The sequence below is a fragment of the Triturus cristatus genome, chromosome 3_1 (assembly GCF_964204655.1).
Source record: "Triturus cristatus chromosome 3_1, aTriCri1.1, whole genome shotgun sequence".
Lineage (NCBI taxonomy): Eukaryota > Metazoa > Chordata > Amphibia > Caudata > Salamandridae > Triturus > Triturus cristatus.
The window spans coordinates 634,083,751-634,100,886 of NC_140583.1; the positions used below are offsets into that span (position 1 = coordinate 634,083,751).

General features: G+C 46.3%; 1 protein-coding gene across 1 annotated transcript in view; it reads right to left on the reverse strand.

Annotated features, from left to right (window-relative positions):
• SMAD3 (SMAD family member 3) overlaps positions 1–17,136 on the reverse strand; it is a 348,680-nt gene that overhangs the window by 98,812 nt on the left and 232,732 nt on the right. Inside the window, exons 4-5 of the mRNA XM_085644602.1 lie at positions 9,947–10,021; positions 9,803–9,853 (exon numbers count right to left, since the gene is read on the reverse strand). Of these exons, the coding sequence (XP_085500728.1) occupies positions 9,803–9,853; positions 9,947–10,021 (126 nt within the window). The remainder of the gene's footprint in view (positions 1–9,802; positions 9,854–9,946; positions 10,022–17,136) is intronic.

A 17,136-nucleotide genomic window follows, 5' to 3' on the forward strand; every position in this document is an offset into this window, starting at 1 on the left:
TCATTTGCTTGTTCAATTGAAACACAAGAGTCACGCTGGAGAGCAGTGGAACTTCACTACTAGAGCAGGAAGTCAATTCTGCACCTTCTCCTCTCTAACTATGGAGATGAATGAGTCCTTCCAAGGTCTGCTAGGCCTCTTCATGGTTCTAGCGAGGGACTGTTCACATGAAGCCCATCTGTTGCATTTTTTCATTACTTTTTCAAGATCCCTGCTCTATAAAAAAAACTGATCAGTGGTTACTGTGACAGAGAATTTGAACCGAGTCTTGGTGGCAGTTGCTGATGTGATAAACAGCTGCAGCTCTTTTACTTTGCATTGATTAAGGACTCTGGTGAAGCCAAGAGGAGCCTTGCCTGTCATGATGGGTTTCAACATCTTATCCTGGACTTCCTGAGTGAATATGAAGAAAGGTATGCAGTTCAGCCTACGGAACAATGCCACAAGAGTCATATTCCTCACTGTGGGTCATACTGGTCCAAGAAAGAGTTTGCTAATGACAAATACATGAGACGACAGTGTCAGAAAACTACCTTCAAACTCCTTGAGAGAGGAGGGGGCGTGGCCAACTGCCAGGAGAAACAGCCGCACACTAGCGTGGCTCCGGCATCGATCGGCCTAATCCGCAAAGTATCCTGCATAATATCCGGCACATTTCATCACCCACCGTGATAGAACAGTGGTGAGCAGCAAGAGACGGGATCCGGACGTTTTTGAGCGGCTCTAGACAAGTGATAGTGTGCGGTGGAACTGGCGGCGCCGCGGCCTGGAAAGCAGTGTCCCCGCCCTTGAGAGATCGTGTCTGGGAAGGCTACGGCGGAGTGACCGACTTTGGGGATCGCCCGGACGGGGGCGATTCGGAGCTCCCACTCGGCAGCCTGATTTGAGGGACCTTTACCCTGGAGGGGCGTGTATTGGAGAAGGCACGGTGACAGAAAGCAGGGGTGCCCTATGCCATCCTTAAAGGGCTGAACGCTGCACTCTTTCCCGTGACTCGGAGTTCGAGTCGGGCGGGGCGGCCATCGGTGCAGTGCAGCGGCCCTCACAGAAACTGGCGATACGAGGTGAGGCGGCTGGTGGCGGAAGACGACTGAAGTGCTGGGCCCGGGATTGGGAGACCGTCTGACCTGCTTCTGGGATGTAGACGCAGAAGCGGAGGTACCGGGGCCCCAGGCCCGTCAGAGAAGAATACCGAAGGGAGCAGACTCTGAGCCCCAGGGGACAGTGGTTTTGTGGGGTACAGCTCTGCATTCATTCAGGCAACGGGGGCCTAGTTGTGTGTGACAATGTTTGGCCTCGGGATGCTCTGTCCCGTAAACCCAGAGTTCTGAGATCATGCCTGAAGATCTGCCGAGCCGCGCTGGACGGGGCCCCCTTTTTGCTGCCCGTCTGACTCTTCACTGGGGATCCTACTGTGATCCTTTGAGGGGCGCCGGCGTGCTCCTGAGTCTGTTGGGGTTACATGCATCATTTTGGATGGTAAGACTGGAGGGAGACCAGCCCATTCAGGGGTGGTGTGGCCCCTTGACTCTTTGTGATCGAGGCGCTGTTCAGCAGCCAAGTGGTGGACGGACGTCTCTAAGCCGGTGCCACCAATGCAGGTATAGTGCCATTAGCCTACGGCTCGGGTGAAGGGGTACCGCTGATAATCCTGGTGCCCTGCTGCGGGTTGACAGAGAAGAACGCCCGTTCCATTTAAAATAGTAGACCCCCCTCCTCCTGACAATGGCGTCCAACAAAGGCAGCAGAAGTTCACAACAATCGAAGATTGAGAAGTACATCTGCAGCAGGTTGCAAGAGGGGGGGATCCTCATGGGCAAACTCGGCTCAGGAGATTCAAAAGGGTCCTACAGGTCAGGATTCTCCCACGTTGCAAGACATTATGATGGTGATTACTGGTGTACGTTCTTCGCTGGAGGGGCGAATAGACTCGGTAGCCACATATTTCCTTGCTCAGAGAACATCTTCGCAAAATGGACTCCAGAGTGCAGGAGGTTGAAGACTGCACTAAAGGCCTTATAAATGACACGTCGGAGCTAAAGAAACAAGTTTTTGAATTACAGAATCGCACCCAGTCACTTTCACTGCAGCTAGACGATAAGGAAGGGCGCTTCCGGCATAACAATGTTTGTATTTTAGGTGTGCCTGAACGTTCAGAAGGCCCTTCCATGGACCTGTTTGTGGAGGACTTAATAGTGAACCATCTAAAGACCAAGCACCTCTCCAACTATTTCACCATAGAACGTGCCCCCCGGATGGGAGACCTAAGCCGGGGGCTCGGCCCCAGCACATTCTTGCAAGGGTGTTTAACTTTCGCGACTGAGACGTTATACTTCAAACAGCTCGCAAGGCACCCACTCTTAAGTTTGAGAATAGTACCATATCCTTTTCCCCCAATTTTACGGCGAAAGTGCAGAAGCTGAAACGCTCGGAAGTTAAAAGGGCATTTAGGTCACAAGGGATCAAATAAGCCATGCTCTTCCCAGCGAAATTGCGTGTGGAGGCGGAGGGGAACAGCTGGTTGTTTGTCACCCTGGAGGAGGCCCAGGACTGGCTGGACGGTGGGCGACGTGTCGGTCCTAAAAAAAAAGCTTTGAGCGTAAGGAGCTGCGTGAGCACAGGCAGCAGCAATGGCTAGACTTCACTCGGGACGACAGAGACCAGCAAATCGAAGAAGAGTCCTGATTTATCTTGCGATACATGTAGTGTCTGATACCACTCTGCCTAAATTGGGGGGGGTCCCCCCGACGCATGTACTTGTGGTGAACTTGTCAGTTTTGTTAATCGAAAATAGTCCTGGGGTTGCTTTGGTTAATAAGTATTATTTCGACAAAGGTGATGTTATGTCTACATGTGCGGACGGAGCCGGTGAGGCCGCGCTCCCCCTTAGGATGGTTTTAAGGGTATGGGTATACAGGCGCTCTGCAAAGTTGGGGGGTGGGCAGTTTGGAGTCCACGTTGCAGGGAGGCAGGTGGGAGGATGGAGGGGTTGGGGTGGTCCCACTGGGATTGCTTCTGTTAAGTTTTGCGTTTAATTAATTTTCTTTTGCAATTTGTAGACAACTGTGATCTGCTAGCCGACAGTCCAAGGGTACGACCACTTACACCACGAGCCGTCCTTGCGTCCTCTTTGTGGGGTGGAGGGAGGCAGGGCCGGACTGGCCATAGCGGGCACCGCGCAATCCCCCGGTGCGCCGCACGGGTGGGGGCCAGTTTTGGGCCTATGGGGGCCGTTTTTGTTACAGGGCCGTTTTTGAAGCATAGCTGCAAAATCGTCCCTGTAACAAAATCGGCTGAAAACAGGCCCTGGCAAAGAGCTTGGCGGCACCCCCAAACCCCCGGGGGGGCCAACCGAGCACTTTGCCAAGGCTGGTTTTGGTTCGCAGCCCGGCCCTGGAGGGAGGACAAGGGCTCTTCGGCCACCATCTCCTGAGACACCCATGGGGCGGTTTATACGACTATCATAAAAAGTAACTTGGAGAACAATTTATGAATGAACAGTATTAGGCTGCTTTCCTGGAATGTTAATGGGCTAGGGGATAGGATAAAAAGAGTGATAGTTCTGCAATATATTAAGAGACAGGCCCCTGATGTGGTGCTTCTACAGGACACGCATATACAAGGAACCTCATTTTTTGCATTGAATAGGTGGGGATATAAATTGGTTGCCCATGCCGGTTATACAAGAGGTTCGGGAGGGGTAAGGATCCTTCTCCGTAACTCGTCCCCCTTCAGGGTCCAAGCAGTGACACGTGACACTCTGGGGAGATTTGTAACTCTAACAGGCACTTTGGAAGGCAGGGTACTTAATATCACTTCCCTTTATGTTCTGCCTCGGCTGCACTCCTCGGCCCTGGAGGATCTGGGTTCTCATTTGCTTAAACTCCCCAAGGGTGAGTTGCTGATAGGGGGAGATTGTAACGCTGCTCTAAACGGGGACTTGGATAGAAGCCCCCCCGAGACAAGGTGAGGTGGCCGGGAAGACATTGGGGGAGTTCCTGGAGGCATTGGGGCTTCTTGACATGTGGAGAATACAGAACCCTTTATCTCTTCAATATACCTTCCATTTGGGGGTGCATAGAAGTCTGTCCAGGATAGATTATATCTTTGGCAGACCAGAACAGCTTGCCATGTTTAGAGAGGTGGAACTTCTTCCTAGGGGTATTTCCGATCACTCACTGATTATGGTTACATATGGAGGTCTTCCCTAGCCTAAGAGATACGAGATGATTCTGGACCCTTTGTATTTACGAGTGCCTGATATACAGGATGGGCTGATCTAGGCCACAGAGCTTTATTTTACAGAAAATGTGGGGACGGTTGATTCGCCCTCTATGCTTTGGGAGGCGTACAAAACAGTTATCAGAGGGCAGGGGGTATTTGTGATTGAGGGATACAAGAAAGAAAAACACAAGCAGATACGAAAGATTGAGGAAGAGATCTCCCATTTGGAAAAGGAGTTGGAAAGTAGTTCCACCCGACATAAAACATAGACTGCTCTTAAAGCAAAAAGCCTATAGGGATATTGCAGAAGAGGCGGCTAAGACCCAGTTTCGAGCATCGCAGTGCAGGGTTTACGATATTGGTAACAAGGCTAGCAAGTTGTTGGCCTGGTTGGATAAACAGGAGCAGGCCTCCAGATGGGTATTTGAATAATGACTGTTGAAGGGGTTCGGCTGAACGATAGGTCTAGTATAGCGGAGGCCTTTGCTACGCATTTACAATTGGTCTATGAGTCGGTGGGCACGTCTACATATCAAGATGCGAGGGAATTGTTGGCTACCCTTAAGCTCCCGGTTTTGGAGGACCCAGATAGAGCAGAATTAGAGAAAGATATTACTAGGGAGGAGGTGGTAAAGGCAATTGGAGTGTTGCAGTCGGGTAAAGCAATGGGTCCGAGTGGTCTTTCTATAGAACTATTCAAAGCAAGTGCATCTACCATTGCCCCCCCCCTTATTAGGCATGTACGAAGAGTGTGTAACCCAAGGTATTCTTCCTGAGTCGCAGACACTAGCTAATGTGGTAGTCCTGCGGAAATAGGGGAAACCGGCGGAGCAATATGGTTCTTATTGCCCGATATCATGGCTTAATACGGAGGTGAAAATATTGGCAAAACTCTTGGCCTCGAGGCTGTCACTGCTGCTCCACTAACTGATTCACCCAGACCAGTCCGGCTTCATGCATGGCAGAAACACAGCCCTGAATCTGAGGCGCCTCAATGGGTTGCTGGGCAGGGCTGGAACAATCGAGGAGGACGCGGTCATCATGTCCCTCGACGCTAAGATGGTTTTTAATATGATCGAATGGCCATACTTGTTCGCTACGCTCTAAAGGTATTGATTTGGTCCGCGGTTTATGGCGTGGGTACGCCTCTTTTATGAGGAGCCCATTACAACGGTCACGGTCAATGGGGCCCGGTCGCCGATCTTCACACTCCGTAAGAGAAAGAGACAGGGCTGTCCACTTTCAACGCTAATCTTTGCTTTGGTCCTGGAGCCCTTGGCAATTTGGAACAGGGCCGACCCTCTTATACGGGGGTTGCATCGGACGTCGGATTGGGAGAATAGAATCTCCCTCTATGCGGATGACCTTTTGCTTTATCTGGCCAATCCCCCAACTGTGACTCCAGAGTGGTAACAGATGGCTTCCGATATTTGGGGATTTTTATCACACCAGACCCAATAGCGTTTTATGACCATAATTTAGCACCCCCGCTCCGTCGCCTACAGGAAGACATTAAGCACCGGAAAAACCTGCCTTTGACATTGCTGGGAAGGGCGGAACTATATAAATTGATGGTCCTGCCCAGATTCGTTTATGCTTTGCAGAACAGACCATTCCCTGTCTCAGACAAATATTTCCAGGCGGTGGACTCAGAGGTCCGATCCTTGCTCTGGAATAATGGTCCTCCCCGCATCTCATTGTCGAAACTCACAAAGAGCTGGTTCGATGGCGGAATTGCACTCCCGGTAATTAAAATTTATTATAGGGCTTCTCAACTAGTAGTCACGAACCGATGGGTACACTGGACGGGATCCAGCGTATAATATGGACATATATAATATGACGCCAGGGTCGTATCAAAGGCCATTATACGGAGGAAAGAAACATCGCCCAAGGTATACTCCTACGGCTACTACTGTCACGCTCTGGCAGAGGGCCACGTCCGCATTGGGTTGGAAAAATAAGATCACGCAGGCTACCCTCCTTCTCGATGCCAACTGGGGCTTCTGGCGAAATGGGCCGGCTTTGATACATTGGACCTGATTGGGCTTTCTAAAGTTGGTGATGTCTGGGCGGGGGGAAAGGTAGTCCCCTTTAGTACCCTACAGAGAGATTATGAGCTACATGAGAAGGAAACCTTTTGATACTTACAGGTCAGAAATGCGTTATACAGGGCTATTCCCAAGGACACAATCCTGCCAGCCGCCTCGCCACTGGAAGATAGACTCCTTGACGATTATCTTAAAGACAAGGCAATATCATTGACTAACAAGAAGATATTAAATAACACCCCAGAGGCACTGGAGACAACCAGAGTCAGTTGGACGGAGGATGTGGGTGACAGACGATGAGGAATGGCAGGCGGCATTGGCATCCCCCCGAGAAGTGGCAGTTCGATCTAGGTTTAAATTAATTCAGCTTAACGTTTTGCATCGAGTGTACTATACTAGCGTGCGGTTTATAAAAATGAGGATCCTGAGCTCCCCTCTGTGCCCCAGAGGCTGTGGGCGGGAGGGGACGTATCTGCACCAGTGGTGGGACTGTCCGATAACACACTCATATTGGGAGAAGGTGACAGCTAGAATGTGGGAGATTTGCGGGAAATCAATGGAGGCCACCCCCGGTTATGCCTCTTAAATGTATGGGAGGCTACTGACTTGATGGCGAAAGAAATAATATTGGTTGCCTTGGGAAATGTGGAAGCAAACGCAATATCGCAAGAACTTGGAGAGGAGAGGTGGGGCCCAAGTTCCGCGAATGGGTGACCGATATGGATTGGTGCATGCAAATGGAGAGGGTAATATAGGAGGCAAGAGGGTGCCCTCAAAAATGGACAAAGATCTGGGGGGCCTGAAACAAATACAGAGGGAGGCTGTGTGCACCGCTGGAAGCATCTCCCCCTACACTAGAGTGACTATTAACTTGACATTGTGTGTTAGTAAAAATACATGTAAAAGCTGGAAGTCGCGGATGTTATTGGTTGGTAATTACGAAGGACGTGCTCGGAACCCTTGCACTGTGTGATTTATGATTCAATGCTTATTCTTTGGTTGGCCTTCTTTAATAAAAAGATTTCCACAAAAAAAAAAAACTTGAGAGAGGTTGGCTGTAATGGGACTTGCACTGGTCGGGGTTTGCCAGGAAGTAATCCATATTAGTCAATAAGCGGTCAAAAGAGGCCTTTAGATAGACTTTCTCCACTGAATCAGACATGGATCATGGAGGCGAAGAGATCATGTATATTGGACATTTGGTCTTACTTAAAGTCACTAAATCACACATGGTTGCACTGAGGTCAAAAGAAAAGCAAAAGACCTCCACAGCAGACACTATATTTATTTTCTTTATCACATTTTGTGGTTCCAAATCCCTTAACTCTGTTGAGCAAATCTTGCAAGCATCTTTGCGACAAAGAAATGTGGAATAGACCCCTCTCCTTCCTAGAGGGTCGTTCTGCCAGGTTAACTTCCAAGCCCAAAGGAGAAGGCCGAGCCACTCCTAAGAGCAAAGAATAACCTTATGCATGCAGGCAATCCTCCTCACACTACTCTGAAGCATTCTCAGTTTCTGAATCTCAATCATGGGATTTGCTGTGGCACTGATAAGCAGAAGAGATAACTGGTTCGCCCCAGTAATACGGGGAGTGTATGGGATTGAACACCCGGTACCCGATGAGTCAGAGACAGAGAAACCCTCAATTACATTTGATTTTGGGGACTGGTTGATGAGAAATTAGGTCCAGCAAAGGGAGAGTAGGTGCAGGAATAGAAATGCTACCACAGAAACTGGTAAGAAGCACCAGCACTGGAGAGATGAAACTATTACAAACTCTGTGCTATCTGGAAGATCGAAACCCAACACTCAGGTCTAATTGAATTGCAGACAACGCCTTGGTCTTATGTCCAAGTTGATGCTGGATGGGATCATGAAAACAGAGTTGTTCATTCCCAAGGTATATAGACAGGCATGTACCTCCACAAAGGTACTTCTGGGAGATGAAGGATGTGAAGACAAATCCTCAATGGAAGTCTAAGAACCCTTCACAAGATAAAATACCCCTAATTAAATGAGTCCGGGAATCCAAAATCAGTAACCCCCTAAGGGGCAATGGAAGTATACAAGTTCTATTCCAGTGAGTGAACAATGTTAGGAGAGCTGACTCTCATTGATCAGAATAGTTCTATCTACCAAGGGAGGCTGCAAGGGAATGAAGGTGGTGGGGGGGAAGGAGAGTTGACGAGGACTGGGACATTGAGGTCCCATATTCTCCTACAACATTGAGCATACACATTTGGTGACTATGTTACGAATGAGAAAAAAAGCACTGAAAACACCTGGCCTAGAGATAAATGTGGGACATGGATGCCATGAGAACCATCTCAGGGGTATAAGGTAATTTAGGCAATCTCTCAGGGTACATTTTGGTGCAAAACTGGTGAATTGATACCTTGAAGCAAGCTCTGATGTAAAAACCACATGCACAACTCAGAGCCCACGTGTAAAGGACAGAACTGCAGGAAACAGTCTGCTGTCATGAGGACTCAAACGAAACAAGGGTTAGTTACCTTATTTTCCCTCAAAGAAACCAAAAAACTCCTGGATCCTAAATATTGCTAAGTACTTTAGCAGGAGGTTTGTGATGGTGCACACTCAGAGTCGCATAAGGTAAGAGTATGGGGTTCTGGTACTTAATCACTGAATGTAGAACTATTGAGAGTTATCCATGGAGTAGTAAAATTTGCTAGGACCATGCTCCGGTAACCCTAACCTGCAGAGTACTGAAAGTAGTAAAGTTGAAAGGCTAGAACAAGGGACTATACTTAGTAATCTATGCTCAAATATGATCTGGAACCATGCTTGCTCCTCTACTAAGGGAAAGCATTTCTGTGCAGTAAAGGTGTAGCCTTTGGTGACTTCTTAAAGGACAGGCATGCCTATCAGGTGACAGTATTTGTAATAAGTAGGATGTGACTCGACTAAAACAATTATATAAAATATCACTCATATTGGGGCACTGGGCTTTGCTTGGATTCATGTATGTTGAACCTCATGGAAATCCACAGAGCCTCACAAGCTTTCTTTCTTAGTTACTTGCTTACATCACAACACTTCATGCAACCCTTACGAGAAGGCCAGGTTTACACCGTGCCTGATGTACAATCTTGGCACCTTTTAAATAAAAACATGCAATCGCAGCTGTTCTCCAAATAATCATTTCAGCAGTACAATTATTCTTCGTATAAATGTATCTCACTGCATTCAATGCATATTAGAGGTGGGGACAAATTAAGAAAACATTAGACCAATGTGAAATGATACGAATGCCAAATCAAATAAAACACTGATACTGAGAAAAAGCATCACAAACCCACAAAACTAGATATATGACATCAAAAGGCACAATAGGTTGCTAGGCCTGATTAGTAGGTAGTATGCGAGGATTTAGGCAAATTTTTAAGGCACGTGACACTGTCTTTAAAATCACAATCACTTCAAATGAAACAAGTGCTAAAAACACAAACCCTTTCAGCAAGTCATTAGTTAGCTACATATCGAAGTATTCAATTTAAATGCTTACCCAAGTTGCTGTGTGCTGGCGACACAGGATTTGGGGACAGATTAGGGGATCCTGTTAAAAGAAAAGGCAATGCTGTAAACTGCAGATTTAGACCAAAACATTGGCTGGAAGGAAATGGAAGCAACGCATGCATTTAGTGGTCACCTGTATCCATGCTATGGTTCATCTGGTGGTCACTTGTTTCTCCATCTTCGCTCAAATAACCAGGAGGTGGAGTCTCTGAAAATAGGATAGAAGTTTAGTTTCTCAGATGATCCGACACCTATAGAAGACAGATCAGATTCTGGGGTCATTGATAGTTTTAGATTATTAAGATTTTCTGCTCAGGCACGCCCTCATAGTCTCCTCTGAAAATTAACTAAAGTCCAAAGCAGAGTAGTTATTCAGTTTGTAAAGCGACACTCGCATCCCTCCAAAAAAGGCATAAGAATGAAGTAAGGGGTTTACCAGGTATGAAACTGGCACCTCAACGCATGGCAATTCTACATCAGGATTTACATAATTTTACTACATGTGAATTTAAAAGTTAAAGCTTAATATTACATATGCAAAAAAGTGATGTGTCTACAGGCTTCATTGCTGGCTATAGATAAGGAAGCCTGGGTTCCAATCTTGAATTCTCCCCATGATTACATTGTGAGAGTCTACGCACAACATTTTATCTTCCAGTGAGGTTAGTGCTTGTACAAAGAGCTTTATACTACCTGGAAACAGTGACTCCTTTTTCTTCCTCAGCCCTAAAATGTGAAGGTGTCACTCGGCAGGGTTCCAGATAACAGATGATCTAGCACCAGACAGAAGCATGTGAGGGACTAGTTACTCCCACTCCTAGGCTTTACCATGTGGTCATCGGCTAACTCTGTACCATCAGCAGATGTTCTCCAATTGAAGAGGAAAAACATACTATAGATAGTTCACAGTTGAGGTCACGAAGGATGAAACATTTAACTGACGAGCTAGAAGACTACGTTGCTACCTACTCTTGCATAAAAGGCACTTCAAGTCCTATGAACTTTAAGACTCCTAAGCATGAACTATCAACAAAAGGAAAAAGTTCAACATAGAGTATGGGACAATTGGATAAACTCTTCAGCAAAGCCGGACCAAACTCAGCATATGCCTTGGAGCTACATTCAGGGAGTAGTTTGCAGAAAGCATGTGGAGAAGCAAAAGCACTAGCTTTTAAGGGTATCAACAGAAACAGGTCTCCAATATTAGCTCAGATTGCATTATGTTCAAATCAAGGAACAGTTTCCCTGGTACACCCGCCACATGTCTGACTTTGACAGATAATGGAGCCAAATCACTGCAAGACAAGCACTGATACCATTAACTCATCATTGAAGGGTAGCACTATGCAACACTCCGGAGGCTCCAATGTTAAATGTTTTTCTGGTGCTTAAACACTATAAGGCTATTTGGGTCAGAACTTAAGGTAGTTACTGTTTCTTAGTTTTGTCTGTAGTACATTTTTCATACGTAGATTAATGTACTTCACTTTCATAAAGTGAAGCCATGATTGTGCACTGATCTGATATTAAGTGTAAACTGTGTTCGGAGGCCCTCATTACGAGATTGTTGACATTTAGTGTGGGGATACTTGGGAAAAGAGTGGGGGATTGGAGTCTCCGATTCCTGCCAGTATTCCCACATCAAATACCAGCAATCACAAATTGTCTCCCCAGATTGGGGAATAACAATACAGATCCAGAGATACTGGGTCATTTGCCGTGTGGTTCCCTCAATTCTGGAAAGAAAAAAATCAGATATTTTAGACTAGAAAAGGGTAGGCAGGTGTTAACGCGGTGGGGGTGGAGAGGGAGGGGGTATGGACAATTTGCATCTGTCTGGGGGAGAATTGTCTGCTCACCCTTATTGCTGCATCAATAAGGACAGGTGCGGTGTCTGCAGGCTCAAAAGTATCGAGTCTGCAGTGCGAAGACCAGATAATTGCGGGCCCGGAGAGAGTTGGGAATCATCACCAGTTTAGACTCTGCCACTTGTAATGAGCGCCTGAGTGTCTAACCTATATCACCTTCTTAAGTATGTGATGTAATTTACATGCATCTTACTGTGCTTCTGCTTATCCTGTTACATTCTAGTTCTATTTAGAATGTAATACTAGAACCTGAGATTGCACAAGGAGTCAGTTGTACTGGGCTTCTTGGGCTGAACTGGCTCGCGATCCTAAGAAATCCATGTGCTATAGGACATAACTTGGTTACCCAGGTTTGGGCCAGACGGAGCTGTAATCACAGAAAAACAGGGCTAATTGGCTTTAAATGTCAGAAATGAGTAGAGTACCTGGATTATTTGAGAGGTTTGTAAAAACATAAAAACAGAGTTTTGCTTAATTATGATTTTACGAAAATGAACTTTAAGCAGCGGCAGCTTCCTAATCTGTGTCATGGTTTACAGTCAGGATATAGCTTAAGAGAAACAATGAACAAGCTACTTACCTTCACTAACGTTCTGTCTGGTAGATACTCTAGCCCCAGGTTTCTCACCTTGTAAATCCTCGCAAGAGCCAGACAAGATCTTGAAGAATGTGGTGTAACCTGGCTACGCAGAGGACACTCTTGTGGAATATACGGCAATAATTAGATGGTTTTAAGAGTCAGCAATCTCAATAGGAAACGGTGTATGCTCGAAGGGTGTGCACATGAAAAATAGGTTAAGAACCAAATCAAAGCGCGACAGTGGGTTAGAAAAGAGAGGGAAAAAAATTAAGTAGGTCCTTTCAAAAAGGGCTATCACAGTGGGCGAGTTGAACAAGGAGTGCTCATTAGGCAAACACAGGCTGTCTGAATGAACCTCAACAGTGCACAGGGCAAGGCCTTGCAGAGCCAAAGAAAAACAAGCAGGAGTATATGAGACAATTTACCCCGAAGAGGGAAATGCCGTGTACACGGCCACAAACTTGGCCTAAAAGCTCAAATAAATGGACTCCGTGGCGAGCCGCTAAGATAATGTTACAACTTTTGGCACTGAATCAAAACCACCAAACTGTTTCCGCTCGATCTCCATGCATGCATGCGTAGGCTGTGGAGGTTTGGGGGTAAAACCCTTCCATAGAGCTGTGACAGTAGGTCCCCCTGAAAACACAGTCGAAGAGGAGGGAAAAGCCTACAGGCCCAAGCTGGGGATGTCAGGATGAGATTTGCTTAACTATCGGGACCTTCCTCAGAACCTGTGGGATTAGTGGCAAAAGAGAGAATACAAACAGACGGCCACAGTCCCACCCAAGGCAGAACATGTCTCTTCGAGTACTACGAAGAAGAAACTTGATAGAACAGAAGGTCCAATAAATGCATTCTTGGAGGGAGCAAACAGATCTGCTATGAGCACATCCCACTGGGTAAATATGCTCTGCAACACTTCCAGATGCAGATGCACCACATGGTCAGCAAGATTATAACAGCCGAGTTGGTCCGCTCCAATTGTGAAAGATCATACTAAGTGACTGACAATCGGGAAAATCCAGTCAGAGGCCGGCCAATGCCACAGCCGAAGAACCTCCAGACAGAGGGCACAAGACCTCAATGTCCTGCTTGTTGCTGTGCCACATGACGGGCGTGTCTGTCAGAATCTGGACAGACCTACCCATGATCGAAGGCAGAAAAGCCTTGAGGGTTAGGTGGACGGAAAAGAGGTCCAGAAGATTGATTGGTTGCCACTGATCTATTGAAGACTAGAGGCCTCTGATCTCCACCTGGTCCAGGTGACCTCACCAGCCAAGAGACTATAAGTATTTTGCCACTGTGAACCTTTAAGGGGAGAGGAAAATGGTTAATCACATGTCAGGTTGGTCTCCGTCATCCATCGCTGAAGGTCCCGGCTGCTTCGTACGAGACATGAATATGATTCCAACAGACACCCCTCGGTGCCGAGCACTACAGCTTAAGATCTCCCTGCGAACCCACATGGCCCAATAGGCATGAGGCACTAGCACAAAGCAAGAGGGCAGAAGACCAAGAAGCCTCAGAAGGGCCAGAACAAGGGCTTGTGAGCCAAACATTGGCATTGTAGTCCGAATGCTCTTGACTAACTGAGGGGCAGTAATAGACCACAGCACCACCATGTCCAGAATAGTTTCTATGAAGAAGATATGCTGCCCAGGCTGATGGGTGGAACTACAGTTTGTTGCTGGAAAAACCCAGAGTAGCCTGCAATGAAATGTTTGCCTGTGGGTGATCCAAGACTAGCTGCAGAGTTTGTGGCTTCGGGAGTCAGTTATCAAGGTGCACTAATACATGTATTCCCATCCTGCAAAGATGAGCTGCAACCATCAATATCTTCCTGAACACTCAGGGGCTGGGTGAAGGCAATGTAAGGCTGAATGGCTGAACAATGAACTGCTAATCCTCCACCCTGCGCGAGAACTGGAGGTAACCCATGTGGCCCTTCAGTAGCAGAACATAAAAGTACACGTCCTGCTTATCCAATGACCAGATCTTGTCTCTGGGGTCCGAGGCGGACAGCACCTGAGCAAAGGGCACAATTTTTAACCTGTCTTTCTTTCTGCAGGGGAGGGTTCAGAAGCCTGAGGTACAAGATCCAGACATTGCAGAATAGAATGTTGTGTCAGAAAGGATCAGCCCTCAGGAGCAGGACTGTGTTGGGGTGCAATTGGGTGGCTCCCTAGAGGATCAGAACAAGGCTTCCACTAAGCCGCAGTAAGGCAATCCGTCATTAAACGTACACAAGGCCTCAAAATTAGAAGGCTTAGATTGGAAAATGTCTATTAAGACGGATCGTATTGTCAACAGTAGATAGCTGCATCTCCAGGAACTCCGTAGCCAACTCTAAAAGAGGGGGAGGAGGGACCAACCGAGAGCTATGGTCATTGTCAAGCGAGGTGCCTAAGCCACTGATATTTTGGAAACCTAAACATAAACCTGTATAATAAAAAGGGAGAAGCTATTCCACCTTCTCATCATTTTGCTGGTTATGGCTCTGGCTTGTGTCTGAATCTGCGAAAAAAAACTGCATCCTATAATGTTGAACAAGGAAACGGATTTGGTGTCCTCAGTTGGGCTCTTGTAATTTCATACTGGGATATAGGCCGGGAATGCACCAAAGTCAACTTCACATCCGAAATTGGACCTGGTGTGGACTCAGGAGCCAGTACAATGAGTGGATCCAGGAATATCTGGCAGGGCCTGTGGCAAGGTAGTCAAAGCACAGTCTGGCACTGAGTGGTGGGGATAGATTGGGGTTCAGTTAGAGTCAGCTAGGGAAAGACACGCAGGCATGGCCGTCATGACCACTCGTTCGTGCGGACAGTGGCTTTTTGCGCACTTTAAGGTTGACTAGTCCAGCACGCGCACACATGATTCACATTGCACTTGGCTCACGCACAACTGCATGACACTTACCCTCCACCATTTGAAGTAAGTGGCCGGTTGCCTCAACAACCGCTTGGCCGTCGCATTACAAGACACACGGCTCCTACCTTATCTATGCGAAGGCTCCTTTGCAGACATCAATTCCATGACTGATCCCTTGCTGTCTGCCAGTTAATTTGTTGGTCAGGAGGCATGACTTGTTTTTAGAGACACATGACATTGTTATTTGTCCTTAGGAGGCCTTCACACATGTCGAAATGCATCTACATACCCATAACAGCATGACCAATAATTAAAAAAAAGACATAACTACTTACACCTGGATAAAACTGGTTCACCAATAACTGGACATTCACACTCCTTCAGTTCTTAACATTCAATAGGATGTACCACATAGCACTCCCAATACCTGGACATCCTGCTATTTAAAGACTATACAACAAATATGGATTGCATCTGAATTGTGTACGAATAAAGGCTTAAAATCACTGAATAAACTGCGATTCAAATACTCCGTATAGATTTCAGAACTTGCGATGTACAACGAATTGAATGCTTTGTTACCTTGATGTGTGCTATATTATTTAATATGATTTTCTTTGGCTAAATAATAATATTGGTCCAATAAGATGATGTAATTATTGTAGACTAAGCAACTGATGTATCTATTCCTACGGAGAACCCCTACATATTATAGGGAAAGACCCACAAGCAGAACTCTTGTTAGAGTCCTCAAACTCTAGAGGGGAAGACATTTCCCTAGCACAGTGTATGTTTTTTGAATTTTGAAATTGGTAAACTAGACCAACAAACTTGATACCTGAGCTTTGGATACGCACCGAAGGACATAGAAAAAGAAGAATTTATGTCAGCGCTTATGGGGTGGTGCCCAGAGAAAGCCTGGGCAAAATCTCAATTATGCCAGCATAATTTCAGGAGTATGCTTCTTATGAAAAATTCACAGAATTACACCACTTGGAGTAATTCCATGCCATTCATGGTAAAGGTTTACTGTAAATGACGCAATTTTACTGCAAATGCACAGGAGCAAAAGAACGTGAGCAGCTGTTTGCTGTGCTTTTATTTACTGCGTTCTTGTGCCCAAATTTACATAAGAACACATTTAACGCTAAATATAGCATGAAATCACTGATTTACATTTTGTGTGATTTTGCCATAATTTGTGTAATTCGAGAACGCAAATTTCATGAATTTTGCACACTCAATAGCCGCGGTCCGTGCAGGTAATAACGGTGGGGTCGGGTTGGGGGGGGATTTCGAGGGACGATGCCAAGGGAAAATTAAATAAATAATTTTCCCTCAGCATCGTCCCTCGAAATCCCCCCCAACCCGGCACCACCGCCCCACCGCTGTTACCTGCACGGACCGCGCCTGACTCCTAGCCTATATGCGGCTCCATGCTGTCATGCCTGGAAGCTGTATAGTGTTCAATGGAACCACCTTCTGGCGTGCAAGAGCTATTAAACTTTCCGGATTCAATCTGACTCCTGAGATGATTCTCAAGGTGAGGAATTTGTGGTTAGAAGTATCTATATTAGGTAATTATCACTCAAGGAGCTAATGGTAAATGCAGTGTTTGAATGTTTTCAAGATTTCTTTTAGTGTATGAATGTATTACTTGATTAATTTGTATTCAATTTTTGGACAATTTGGCCTAATCTATAGTATAAACGTGACAACCAAGCTCCCATACGTCCCTTCTAATTTCACTTAGTTTTACTCTCCAGGTTTAACAACTGTTGTGAATTTTGCCAGTCTAGCTTCACCCTTACTTGTTTCCTACTTTAAGCAATGATTTCCTCCCAAAGGCCCGAGAGGACATCCTAAGGGCTCAAAAGAGAATATGGAAAGATGTAAACCACTAACCTTATCCTTGCAGCACAATATAAAACTATTTCAAAACTAAAGAGTTTGTTTTGTACTGTTGCTTTGTTATAAACCCCATTCACAGTTTCACTAACTCAC